General features: G+C 38.3%; 1 protein-coding gene across 9 annotated transcripts in view; it reads left to right on the forward strand.

Annotated features, from left to right (window-relative positions):
- The window catches only part of RALYL (RALY RNA binding protein like), a 718293-nt gene that overhangs the window by 610950 nt on the left and 92474 nt on the right, over positions 1-14869 (forward strand). For all 9 annotated transcript variants that reach the window (XM_019822842.3, XM_011291329.4, XM_019822839.3 and 6 more), the window contains one exon: positions 9952-9999. In XM_019822842.3, coding sequence (XP_019678401.1) covers positions 9952-9999 — 48 coding nt within the window. The remainder of the gene's footprint in view (positions 1-9951; positions 10000-14869) is intronic.

Here is a 14869-nt window from a genome sequence, read left to right on the forward strand (position 1 = left end):
TATTCTAGACCAGAAGACAAAAGCAAAAACTAAACACAATTTTGGAATTTCATGTGTAAGCAGAACCAGGCATAGAGAAAGGCAGCAAGCACGCCCCATTCAGGAAGATACTTCCAAAATCACAATCCCTGTGTTAACTCAGCCAAAACACAGAAAAATAATTCTTTTTCCCCCTCCTTTTCCTCTCTTGTTCCCAGAATGCACTCTCTTCACCTGCTTTAGTTAAAGTAATTATCCATTAAGTGTGTGAAACAGGGAGCTTGACTCCATCGTCTAAAAGACCAGAACTCATACCTGAGCTGGCTGGATTGTTTTCATCTTTTCAATTTCTTAGTTACTGCATCTTAGTTACTTGCTAAGCTCCCAGGTCTGATCCCCAATTAAGGAACTCAATGAATGTGTCACAATTCTTTAGGTTCCCACTCACCTCCTCCCTCAATTCCAGAGTCCTTGGTAGTAAATCAAGTATTTTGTCACTGAAACTTAGACTAAGTAGCTTCTTTAACTGTTTTTGAATTTTTTTTTTAATTTTTTTTCAACGTTTATTTATTTTTGGGACAGAGAGAGACAGAGCATGAACGGGGGAGGGGCAGAGAGAGAGGGAGACACAGAATCGGAAACAGTCTCCAGGCTCTGAGCCATCAGCCCAGAGCCTGACGCGGGGCTCGAACTAACGGACCGCGAGATCGTGACCTGGCTGAAGTCGGACACTCAACCGACTGTGCCACCCAGGCGCCTCTGTTTTTGAATTTTTAATGTATGTGTGTGTGTCTATCCATTACACACACACACACACACACACACACACACACACTCCAAAGTAAAATTAAATTTTTGTGTATTCCCTAAAAGAAAATAGACAGATTTTTGGCCACATACATATTATCTTGACACAGTTTATAAATCTGTTCAACTGTATATTCTCTGGCATTTGGAAACCTACACCAGATTTGATGACAAGTTAGAAATAGGATCCTATAGGTACCTCTGAGGATACTTATACCAACAATCTTAACCATGGAGAAGTATGCTCTGGAAATTCAGTCAGTTAGCCTACATCATGACCTCTGCATTGATGATTTCCACAGGTACTCTGAAGAAAAGTTGTGCTGATGACATAGAGTAATAAAAAACACACTGTTTTACAAACTTATTCCACGTTTTCCTACCACCAATTCTTGACCTTCTGGAATGGCCTCCTTTTGAACATTCACTTGTCAAATTCCTAACCTTTACAAAGACCAATTCAAATGCCATCTTTTTCTAAAGCCTTGCTTGATATCTGTGTCCCACCAACTACATCCTATTTCTTCTGTCTATAAGCTTCATAGAAGTTTTAATCTCTATTTTGGCATTTTTTTTCAAATTCTGCTTAAATTATATTCATATGTAGATTTGTCTAATCCCTTACACTTAGATTGACATTCCTTGAAGTTAGAAGCCATGTTCTGCAGATATTCTTATTCACAACTCCCAATATCGTGCCTGACTTAAAATACTCAGCAATTGATTATTCCATTTAATTTGGGAAGCCAGATACAGCAATTGAGAAGGTTCCAGTAGTAGTTACTATTGGCAGGATGTCTGTAATGAAACCATTAAAAAGCTCCCTCCTTGTGCTAGGAAGTTTATTCATTTTCTTCAGATTATATTTTAATGAAGTTCTGCAATGGAAAATAAAAAGAAATACTTTTGTGTATTAGTCTAGTCAGAGGAAGCTGGTTTTATGAATTTAAAGGGATTAGATAAAATTGATCTCATATATTGCAAATCCTAATGAGTTGTGATTTCTTCTTCTATAAATGAAAAAGTTTAAATTAAATTTCAGGGAAGCTATTTGGTGTCATTTAATCTTCAGTAATAAAATAAAGATTGTGAGTGTGCAACTCTAAACAATTACTAATTCCAGTTTCTCATTAAGTTTTGAGGGAATCTGAGCAGGTAGAACAAAGGTACACATTGAAAAGTAGGATAAAAGTCATAGAAGTGTACCAGATTTAAAATTTTTTAAATATGCACTATTTATTTGTGTGAAATATTCAAAACTGTTGTTTCACTTTTGTAAAAGTCAAGTACCTGCCCCTTGCCAGTGACCACGCCTTTAAACAACAGAAGCCTTGACATTTCCTTGACTTAGTTCCTTCTTAGAAACTGCCTAAAACATGTAATTTATGACCATTTTGTTTTCAGTGGACTAAGAACCAGATTGTCATACAAAGCTACTACAATGCAAGTTGCAAAATTTCTACCTTTAAAAACAAAAACAAACAAACAAACAAACAAACAGAAAAAAAAGGGAAAAGGAAGAGAAAAGAAAATTATCTCATGAACATAACCATTTATGAGGAAAGGAAAGACTATCTTTTTTTAACTTGAAAGACAAGTCTTTCCCGGCAATAAAATCCTAGAATACATAAAACACCTTAAAAACCTGAACATGACTTCTGGAAATGCCATTTTTGGACAACTAATTTCAAATAGAGTTTCACACAGAAAGAAAAGGAAGGGATTTTTAAGAGAGACAAAGCTGGGGAAGGGGAAAGAAAATATAAGGAGCTAGTGGCAGGAAAACTGGGGAAGCATAATTGTCACAAATCAGACTTGCCCTGTGGTTATCTCTTTTCACCTCTTTGCATCTCTTTTTCTTCCTTGGAAAGCCAGCTTGATTTTGCAGCCTACGACCTGAACCGACTACAGCCATGACATTTCTGCTAAAAGCCCAAACCATTAAGACAAAAACAGGCTTGTCATGATTACCAAGACAGGTCTGTTTGTGCATTTCATTTCATTTTGAACTTTGACAGGTAAAATTGAGTTCCTGATGGCAGATGGTGGGACTTGGAGATCAAACAGTCAGGATGCTCAGCTACCACTTGTTCTTGCAAATATGTCTTAGCAGTCAGGAATGAACAAAAAATAAGCAGATTGGACAAGATAATTTAAGCAGCAGCTAAGAAAAATAAAAATGATTTCTTTTTTCTCATGCATTTTTAAACTTCCAGAAGGCTGTTAAATTATTGAAGTATTTCCTAATGGTATGAGACACATGAGTGGAATCATCATTGTCATCCCCATTAATAGCATATTTATTAATTGGTCCATATGTCATAGTTGGCACTTGGGGAGTTTAAAAAGAGAGAGGAGACATATATAAAAATTAAGATGAATTTGTATATCTTTAAGTGTTCTCATCATCATGTTCATAAATCTTTAAAATGCTCTCTTGAACATCTGAAGATAAATAATTATATATGCTAAAGCATTACCATTATTAAGTTTATTAAGTTAACAAATATCTAATGCAACATGACACAATAAGAAAAATCACCAACTTCCGATTCAGATAAACCTGGGTTTAAATATCAGCTCTATGAAAAATGATTAAAAATTGTCACTAGAAACTGTGCTACTCCATTTTGCAGTTGCAGTTTGCAAAGATTAAATAGATTGTTCAGTGTTGCTATGAGCTAATTCATTCCTCCAAAATTCACCTGTTGAAACCCTAATCCACAGTTCCTCAAAATGTGACTATATTGGGAGGTAGTCTTTAAAGAAGTGATAAAGTTAAAATGAGGTCATATTGGTGGACCTTAATCCAATATGACAGGTATTCTTATAAGAAGAAGAAATTAGGACTCAGACAACACAGACAGAGGGACGACCACATGCAGAGACAAGAAGGTAGCCATCTGCCAAGTAAAGAAAGTGGCCTCATGAGGAGCTTCGGTGGCTCAGATTAAGCTTCCGATTCTTGATCTCAGCTCAGGTCATGATGTCAAGATTCATGAATTGGGCCCTGCACTGGCAGTGTGGGGAGCATTCTTAGCATTCTCTCCTCCCTTTCTTTCTGCCCCTCCTACCCCCATCTCTCTCCTTTTCTCTCTGACCCTCCCCAGTTCACACTCACTCTCTCTCTCTCTCTCTCTCTCTCTCTCAAAATACATAAACTTAAAAAAAAAAGTGGTCTTGGGGTGCCTGGGTGTCTCAGTCAGTTAAGTGTCCAACTTCAGCTCAGGTCATGATCTCCTGGTCTGTGAGTTTGAGCCCCATGTCGGGCTCTGTGCTGATAGCTCAGAGCCTAGAGCCTGCTTTGGAGTCTGTCTCTCCCTCCTGCTTCAGAGTCTGTCTCTCCCTGCTCTCCCCCACCCCCCACTCATGCTCTGTCTCTCTGTCTCTCTCTTTCAAAAATAAACAAACGTAAAAAAATTTTTTTAAAGGGGCCTCAGAAGAAATCAAACCTGTTAACACCTTGACCTTGAATTCCTAGCCCCCAGAATTGTGAGAAAATACATTTTTGTTCTTTAAGCCTCCTAGTGTGTGGTGTTTTGTTATGGCCACCCTAGCAAACTAGCACAAATGTCATACAAAGTCAGTGGCAAGCCGGGGCCCAGACTCAGAGCTTTCATAGTTTCAAACTCTGTCTCCTGTCAACATCTGACCAAACTATTTTGCTTTTACTCCTCTTCCCTGACCTCTACAATTCTACGATCCCCAAGACCGACCTCCATTTCCTCTCTCTCTATGCTCACTCCTGAAGATCTCACCTTTTTAATGGCCTTATTGCCATCAGCATGCTCATAACTCCTGGACTCACTTTCCCAGCAAGCCCTCTCTTTGGGGTTCACCTCAGTAAGACTCATCAATCACCCATGAAAGTGTTTCTTGATTGAATCAGAAGCATCCAAATGCTATCTTGTCCAAAACTGAACTCAAGATTTTCCTCTAGAACCTCTTCCTCCCAATCTTTCCCAGGTTGAGAAAGGATAACAGAGTCTGCCCAGTTTCTGACACTGACTCAGTGAGAAATCCACTTGAGTCTGCCTCCAAAACGTGTCCTGAACCTGTTGACCCCTCTCCCTGTTTTCTGCTGCAGTGTTGCTGAGGACACTGTCTGTTCTTGTCTGAGTAATAACAGTAGCCCTGGACTGACCCTCTGGCTTCATTGAGTCCATCAGGGTTTTTCCTGACCTGTACCTTTTGTGCCTTCTGTTCCCTCTGTCCCTTTTCTCTCCTGGCTCTTCATAGGACCTTTCTCATCCTTCAAGCCTCCAGTTGTATGTCACCCCCTCAGAGAGGCCAGGCTTGATTCATCTCTTTAAATAGTTCTCCCCTTCTGTCTTTCTCTATCCCATTCATTTACTTCCGAGTATTTCCAATGTAAAATGGTTTTCTTCTAAGCTTTTTATCTGTCTCCACCACTGTCAAAGAAAAAAAATACAACACACAAATTAGACAGGCACAGAAAGACTGCATTCAGGACTCTCTAGAGGACAGAGGTTGAACTCAGTTCTGCTGAAACACGATGCAGGGGAGTTTGTGAGATGCAGGGTGAGCTAGTGGCAATAGAAGGGAGATGGATCAATATCATAAAGTCATCTGTGTTTGCTAATTGGCGCTTACCAAAGTTAGGCTCCTACCTTGCTTCTCTTTTTTTAAATGTTTATTTTTTATTTTTGAGAGAGAGGGAGAGAAGCAGAGAGAGAGGGAGACACAGAATCTAAAACAGGCTCTAAAATCTGAGCTGTCAGCACAGAGCCCGATGCAGGGCTTGAACTCATGAACCGTGACATCATGACCTGAGCTGAAGTCGGACACTTAACTGACTGAGCCACGCAGGTGACCCGTTTGCTTCTAAACCTAAGTGCCAAGTACAGTTCCTGACACACATGTCCTTAATCAAATTTTGATAAATGAGCACATGAATGAATATGCTTTACTAGAATACTTGACCTGTGTTATCTAGGGTATTTACTATTCTCTATGAAATATGGCCTTTTGTAGCAACGTGGATGGAACTGGAGAGTGTGATGCTAAGTGAAATAAGTCATACAGAGAAAGACAGATGCCATATGTTTTCACTCCTATGTGGATCCTGAGAAACTTAACAGAAGACCATGAGGGAGGGAAGGAAACAAACAAGGTTAGAGAGGGAGGGAGCCAAACCATAAGAGACTCTTAAAAACGGAGAACAAACTGAGGGTTGATGGGGGATGGGAGGGAGGGGAGAGTGGGTGAGGGATACTGAGGAGGGCACCTGTTGGGATGAGCACTGGGTGTTGTATGTAAACCAATTTGACAATAAATTTCATATTAAAAAAAATATATATATATATATTCTCTAGACCTCAGCGTCCTATAAAACTGGAATAATACTCTACATCTTATAGATTGTTGTTAAGATTAAATAACATTATGTATGTTAAAATACAAAGAATAAGGCTTCAATAAGTAGAATGTTTTCTTCTCCAGATGCTGTGTTTCTAAACAAAATCTAGATAAGTCTCTTAAAATGATAATCTTTTTTTCTGTGCTTTGGCTGTTGGGAACCTCATTTGTGTTATATAAACACATTTGTGTTATATAAACAAAATGCTTTTATGCATACATTTGTATTCTACCAGCATATTCCTTTTTTGCAGCTTTATTGAAATATAATTGACATATAATGTTGTGCAAGTTTAAGGTATACACAATGTGTTGATTGGATACACTTAATATATTGCAAAATGATTACCACCAAGCATTAGCCAACTTCTCCACCACATCACACAATTACTAGCTCCTTTTTTTTTTTGAGAGAGAGAGAGAGAGAGAGAGAGAGAGAGAGATAGGGAGCAAGTGACTGAGGGGCAGAGAGAGAGGGAGAGAGACTGAAAAGAAGGGCTCACCTGAAGCAGGGCTCACGGATTTTTTTTTTACCCAAAGTGGGACTTAAGCTCATCTGAGGTGGGGATTGAGCTCACCTAATGTGGGACTTGAACGTACGAACCATGAAATCATAACGTGAACTGAAGTCGGATACTTAATGACTGAGCCACCCAGGCGCCCAATTACTAGTTAGTTCTTCTGTGTCCATCAACAGAAAAATGAATAAAGAAGGTGTAGTGTGTGTGTGTGTGTGTGTGTGTGTGTGTGTGTGTGTTCAACAATAAGAAAGAAAGAAATCCTGCCATTTGAAGACAATGTGGATGGGCCTTGAGGGCATTATGCAAAGTGATATAAATCAGGCATAGAAGGATAGTGTGTAATACTACTTACATGTGGAATCTGAAAAAGCCTAACTCATAGAAACAGAGTAGAATGGTGGTTACCAGAGACTGGGGGGTTGGGGGTGGGTAGAGGAAATGGAAAGATATTAGTCAAAGAATACAAACTTCCAGTTACAAGATGAGTAAGTACTACAGATCTACCAAGATATTCTTAAAAATAAACATAAGAAAATATGATGGTTACTCATGACAAATGTGAGTCGAAGTAGCATAACTTTAAACTTTGAGACTTCCAGACACGTGTTTGGATCCCGTGTCATCATATGCCTTGTTTCCACAGAAGCGAGTAAATTGCAGTGAAAGAGGCATATGTACTGCTGTAGCAGAAAGGTTTTGAGGTGAACTTTACACAGTAGGGATTGGTGGTAGCCAATAGGTGGTCTTTAAAATCTCTTAACATCATAGTTGTGTCTACACCAGCAAAATCAGCAAAACAAACTGAAGCATAAAGCACTACTACCTTAACAATCTGTGACTGTCAGACGAAAGTGGCTATTTTTCTCTTTAGACAATAGTCTCCATGACCTCCTTGTTTTGCATAACAATGCAGCAGCATTGGCCTGACCATCGCCCTCCATCCAGACACTCACTGAGAGTACATCTGCACTTTGTGTTTCAGAACTTGAGTTCAAACTCACCATGTTCCATTAGACAGTGTCAGAGGCAGAAGTAACTCTAATAGGCCTGGTATGCTATATCCAGCTTTTCCCCTCTATGCAGTGAGTGTAAAAAGATATAAACACCTTTATTTCTAAAACCAGGAATAACAAGTGCTTCTTAATACGTTCTTTCAATTTTCCTGATTAAAAAAAAATAGTTACAAAATAAAGGATTGTTAAATGGATCAATTGGGGAATATAAAATTACTTGCCTGTCTCATGGTGGCTCCTCAAAAAGTTAAACATAAAATTACTTTATGATCCAACAATTCCAGTCTAGTTATATATATCCCAAAGGGATGAAAGTAGGGACTCTAACAAATGCTTGCACAAAGTGTTCATACTACCCTATTCACAACAGCCAAGAGGTGGAAACCCCTCAAATGTCTATCAACAGATGAGTAAACAAAAAGTGATGTGTGTGTGTGTGTACACACAGTATTATATTATTCAGTGATAAAAAGGAATGAAATTCTTGTGCCTGGGCAGCTCAGTCAAGTGTCTGACTTTGGCTCAGGTCATGATCTCGCGGTTCATGAGTTCGAGTCTTGCATCGGACTCTCTGCTCTCAGCACCGAGCCCACTTCAGATCCTCTATCTCCCTCTCTCTTTGCCCCACTCCTGCTTGTGCTGTCTGTCTGTCTCTCTCAACATAAATAAATAAACTTAAAAAAATAATTGAAATTCTCATGTGTGGTACAAAAGGGATAAACCTTGAAAATAATATGCTAAATGAAAAAAACAGGCTAAGAAGGACAGATATTGTATGATTCCACTTATATGAGGTACTTAAAAGAGGCAAATTCAGAGACAGAAAATAGGATGAGATTACCAGGGGTTGAGGGGACTGGGGGATGGGGAGCGACAGAATGCTCAATGGGTACAGAATTTCTTTTGGGGATAATGAAAAATTCCTGGAAATGGATTGTGTGATCTTTAAACAACATTGTGAATGTACTTAATGTCACTGAATCGTATGCTTAAAATGGTCAGAATGGTAAATTTTGTTATGTATGTTTCATGCCAATAAAAAATTAATAAATAAACGTTAAAAATCATCATTCCCTTATAGTATAGATACTTCGTTCATCATGAGTTTAAATTTCTTGCAGGTGGGGGAGGGTTGTACAGTGAGATGGAAAAATGCTTCAGACATGGATTCAGGAGCCTTCTCCAGTCTCAGCTCCGTCACTCACTAGCAAAAAGAATTTGAGCAAGTCACTTAGGTCCTTTGCACCTTAGCTTCTTCTAGTTACAGTATCCAACCGAGTTGTTCTGAGTACTAAAATTAAAGAAAATAATGCATATAAAGGGCTTTGTAAATTCCAACACTTATATAAGTAGATTAGAGCAGTTTTATAATGTATTCCTTTAAGAAACTTAATCTTTTCACTGAAATATACTTATTGCTACTTAAGTATTCTAAAATATTAAGGTACTGTTGGCAAGATTCAGCCAAGGTGGATTTTTTTTCTCTGTAGATTGAATCATAGGTTTTTAGAGTGAAAATAAAAGGGCATATGGGTGGCTTGTCAGTTTAGCGTTCTACTCTTGATTTCAGCTCAGGCCATTATCTCATGGTCATGAGACTGAGCCCCAAGTCTAGCCTCACCTTGAACCCTGCATGGAACCCACATCGTTGTCATTGTGGAGGTCCCGTGGAGCCCCCATCAGGCTCAGGGCTGGGAACGGAGCCTGCTTACAATTCTCTCTCCCCCTCTCCCTCAGCCCTTTCCCTATGCATACTTGTCCTCTCTCAAAAAAAAATAAGAAATTAAAAATTTTTTAAATAAAAATAGGATGAAAAATGCTAAATTTCTAAAAAAACGACATTTCTACTTAGCATTCTTATAGTCAGTGAGTCATTAAGCCTTTCCTTTCCATACCTTTTGTTCATTGTTTAGCCTCTTTGTACATACCTTAGGAAGAAAATGATAACTATGTTGTATCTGGTCTGGAAAAAGGCCTTCATTCATATTTAATTACAAATATTAACAAATTTTGTTTTGCTACCTGCTCTCATCTTCCATTCCAAACCATGCATACCATTGTTAGTCTTTGCATTGCCAGACATACAATAATTTGACATGGCACTGTATCCAATTGGACATTGTCTTGTAAAACCCTTTGGAAACATAATTACATTGAGAACTAAGTATTTAAAAAGTAACAAACCTCATAACTTTATGCCAGAATGAGTGTGGTTGAGCAAGTGTCAACTAATTTTTTGTTTCCCTCCTTAGTGGTTATGTCTTTGACTATGATTACTACAGAGAAGATTTCTACAATCGGTATGTAAATTTTTCATTCTTGTTTCCTCTTGGTTTAAATGATCTTTTAACTGTTTTGCACATTTCATTCCTAGATATTCTTGACTGATATTTGAAATAAAGAAAATTCTTCTAAGTCCCAAGAAGTATAATATAGGCAGATTTTCCTATTTTCATTGTGCTTACTGAAGCCTAGTGCATCTTGGACTTTTAGGACTTCAGAGGTTCTTAAGCCTAAAATTCAGTTATTGAATATTTGAATAATATTCCAAAAAATTTAATTAACCAATACTGTTTTCCAGTTCTTTTGTTGACTTAGAATTCTTCAAGACTGAGAGTTTGGTAAACTCAGAAAATGACTCCAACCTTCCAAAATACATCTGCTTTCATCTGACACATTGCAATGCTGTATTGGTTAGATTCAATTCAATATCAGACAGTTCTTGCTCTGCATAGTAGTGTTGGACCATAAAGGAAACCATACCAAGTGATGTTAATAATCAGTGGAAAAAACAGAATTTTCCATGAGGTCTAAAAATGGAAAAACATTACAGACTCTCCTACTGTTGGTTATAAATAATAGGGAACACAGTAAAATAGCTTTAAGTGCACTATAATTTAAAACAGTAAAAAATGAGAATTAACGTGTTTTACTTCTTTGTAAAAAAGACCTGTCAAAAGTAGTTTGAACCGTGCTTGCTTTCTCATACAACTTACAGCACGGAACTAGCACACCTCTTGTGCCTTGGTGAGTTGTCATATTCTTTTCTCAGGCTGGACCAACGTCAGCAGTATATCAGTATTGTGAAGCATCTCTGAGAGTTCTTCAGTGTGTAGTTCTTTTGCGAGTGTCACTTCTGGGGCATCCTCATCCCTTTTTACCACTTGACAACAATTTTCCTCATTTATGTCAATGTGTTTGCTTTAATAAGGTCCCCAGCCTCGATATCTAGAGTCTCTCCAATAGAAGAGTGTCAGCAATCCTCACTCAGCTATTCCTCCTCGACTTCTCCATTACACCTAATTTTATTTCATTTCCAGTGCTATCCTTCCTCTGTTCTTGGCTGCACTTTCATCTTTGTTGACCAATTTCCTCTTTGGAGTGTCCGTTTTTGTCAAGTGCCACATGGGTTTGTCACGGGCAACAAGGAGAGACGATACAACTACACGGTTACTGTCTGTGTGTGAACTGAATAACAGATGCACCACAACCAGACGGACTTTGAATGAAGTGATGTAACTGATCGTGATGCACATCTGTTATTTACAGCGATTTGTGGACTGAAAAACTAGCAGCAAAGTTCAGACTGTATGAAATTACTCACAGTTAGTATATTGTGGTAACTGAAATTTGATTTGTGCTATGTGGAGACTGGTGTTATTTAACTAAATATTGGTCATGGAAATTCAGAGATACACAGAGCAAGGGCCGACTGTACATAGGTCGTTAGACCACACACACACACAAACGAGGTAAATATCTTTTAAGCTGTTAATTGTAAGTTCTAGTCAAACAAAATAACAAAAAATCCCAAGGTATAAAAATGCAAAATAGTTTTGCATTTAGAATAAGAGTTTGTAATGGACATTTTAAATAGGGAAGAAATTTCACCATCCCTTGGGAGCGCCTTGTTCTTTTTGCTCTAGCCACACGGCTCTTTTCAGTTCCACAAGAACACCATGGACCCTCCCACCCCAACACCTTCCTCTGTGCTGCTCCTTCTCCTCACACCTCCCTCTGCCACCCAGTTAACCTGACTTCATCCCTCAGATCTCAGCATGAACACCACTCTCAGACTAAATTAGGTTCCTCTGTGGGCCTCTCTCAGCGCCCAGTATTGTTCCTGCACAGCACTTCTGGTTTTTACTGTTGCGTTTCTTTGTGGTGACAGTATTTGATTTATGTCTGCCTCTCTTCCTCCATGAAGGCAGGAAAGATGCCCAGTTTTTCTTATTATTGTATCCTCAGGCACTACCATTAAGGCTCAAACATAGTGGATACCCAATTTGTATTAATTCATCTCCTTTGTTTAGAGAGACTTTGGTTTTCCCAAGATCATAGAATAAATTCATGACAAAACTACAATCATAAACTATTCCTTTAGATTGAATAACTGACTGTGTGAATATGCAAAACAGAAGGAGAACAATTCAGAGTTAAATAAAAGGAGACAGCCTTACCTAAAAGGAAATAGGACCCACAATCATACCTTCATAACCACTATGTTCAACTGCTCAGTTAAGCAAGTTATTTCACTAGTGATGCCTTTATGACTAAATATGAATCTTAAATGATAATTTTCTCATAGGATCTTTATAATTTCTATAAAATATAGTATTTTATTTTAAATACTAAATAGTTTATAATAACTTGTCCTAAAAATGACCTGAAGGTCTGGCAGTATTAAAAAATCCCATTTACTGTTAAGGAAAGATAACATTTCAATAGTCTGCATACCATTTGAAAATTTTAGTTTTTGACAATGCTATAGACATCTTCTAATACAGCTTTTTTTCAGGATGTAGAACAATGTCCTAATTGCTATGAATAAAGTTTTCAATTAACGTACATTGTGTTTTAATCTGTCAGTATAGAACTGTTTTAGAATTGTAATCTCTCGAATGTTTTCACTCTTGTGGCATCCTTCTACATTTAAAGAATTTCTGCTTAGGGGCACCTGGGTGGCTCAGTCGGTTAAGCATCCTACTTCAGTTCAGGTCATGATCTCGCAGTCCGTGGGTTCGAGCCCTACATCGGGCTCTGTGCTAACATCTCAAATCCTGGAGCCTGCTTCAGATTCTGTGTCTCCCTCTCTCTGCCCCTCCCCCACTCATGTTTTGTCTCTCTGTGTCTCTCAAAAATGAATAAATGTCAAAAAAAATTTTTTAAGAATTTCTGCTTAAAATGGCTCAATAAAAATCATTAGTTAGATGATAGATAAATAGATAGATAGATAGATAGATAGATAGATAGATAGAGATAGAGATGATAGATAAATCTATCCTTACCTGCCACAGAGCAAGAGCCTTAATCAGCCAAATAGTTACAGAGCTTGAAGCTTTCAGATGGCTCTCCACTACACAAAAAAGCTAACCCTGAACAATTCCCAAAATAATTTGTTTGTCTTATATAAAACCTGTTTGGCTTATAAGTGCGCAAAAGATCAGTATTGTTGTGTTGCTAACTGACTGTCTAAGCAATCTGTGCTCTTATTAGTTTATTTTCCATTTCTCACACTTGGCTAAGACAGATATAAGCATTTGCCACTAGTGGATAGAGTCAGGAGTTCCCTGTGAAAATAGATTTTCATGAAAGGAAAACAGAATGGAGAGTCTGGACAATATGAATAGCTTACAAAGTGTTAACAATTTTATCCACAGTAATCTCTCATAAATTACACTCTGCTTGAATTTGTGGTTAATTTTTTTTTCTCTTTTTACTAGTGGTGCAAACTTGGGCAAGTTATTTAATACTACAAAATATGTTGTTTCATCCACGATGTGAGCAAGAAATTAATTTCTGCATCATAAGATTGTTCTGAGGATTAAATGAAGCAACATATGTATAATGATCAGCATTATGCTTGGTATATTTTTACTGCGTAATCAATGTTAACTACTAATAATTGTTAACAGTAACCATTAACAATAATGATGAATGTATTTATCTGACTGATATTCACGTAGCATCGTCCCTGTGAGAAATAAACTGGTGGGTCAGTTGGTCCAAAACAGTCTATTGTGATGACTCCAGATTATTCTGTTTTATGGTTTTCCCTTTTCCTGCTCCCAGCGCATTCTGGTTGGAGCTAAACACACTTACTTGCAGAGAGAGGACCCTCAGCTATTTCCTTTAACCCTAAGCGGCCTTGTTTTTGGTTCTGAAAACAGAAATCACTTAGTTACATGTAACAGGGATAATTGTATGTAAAAACTTTCTAACTAGGTATTAAGGAACTGAAAAAGCAAAAAGAAAACACTATGGTGCAATGGAGTTAGCCACTACAGGAAGCAGCTACCAACTCCAAGTTTGGGAAAACAGAGGATGAGGTTGGGGGTTATCAAAATTTAATGTAGAAAAGGGGAGTTACAGAGCAGAAACTCTGCTCAGCTGGTGCTGCTTTATCTGAACCCAAAGGGGGAACTTGGGGTTTGAAACCTAGACCTTCCTAAGGGAAGGTGAAGGGACTGTCCTGCATGTGTTGCAAAGTCACTTAAACGGGAGTCATCTGAGTAGTGACTGAGTGGGCTAAGCCCAGCAAGGAGCCAGCTGGTCCCCACGGAAATGTAGTTGGCAGAGTCCCAGCTCCAACTGTGGTTAAAGGTGGGTCTGAAGCTGAGATAATAGCTTAGTCTCTGACATACATCCACATCCTATTGTTATCCGATTTCTGCCAGGTTTGGGGATTTTAAATTTTTTTTTTCAACGTTTTTATTTATTTTTTTGGGACAGAGAGAGACAGAGCATGAACGGGGGAGGGGCAGAGAGAGAGGGAGACACAGAATCGGAAACAGGCTCCAGGCTCCGAGCCATCAGCCCAGAGCCTGATGCGGGGCTCGAACTCACGGACCGCGAGATCGTGACCTGGCTGAAGTCGGACGCTTAACCGACTGCGCCACCCAGGCGCCCCAGGTTTGGGGATTTTAATGTGACTGGGGATTTTCAACCCTTAGATAGTTTCAGCTTAGAAAACTGCTTTACGTAAAGCGCCATTGTATTGTCATTGTTCTGATACATTGGCCCAGCAGTAACTTTTCTAAAGACTAAATGAGTGTCTGTTCATGGCTACGAGGATCATGAAGATTATCACTAAATAATAGACTTGAATGATTATTCTAAACTTAAAAAAAAACTTAAAAACTTAAAAAAACTTAAAAAAAATTTTTTTAA

Source organism: Felis catus, chromosome F2, assembly GCF_018350175.1.
Source record: "Felis catus isolate Fca126 chromosome F2, F.catus_Fca126_mat1.0, whole genome shotgun sequence".
NCBI classification, from domain to species: Eukaryota; Metazoa; Chordata; class Mammalia; order Carnivora; family Felidae; genus Felis; species Felis catus.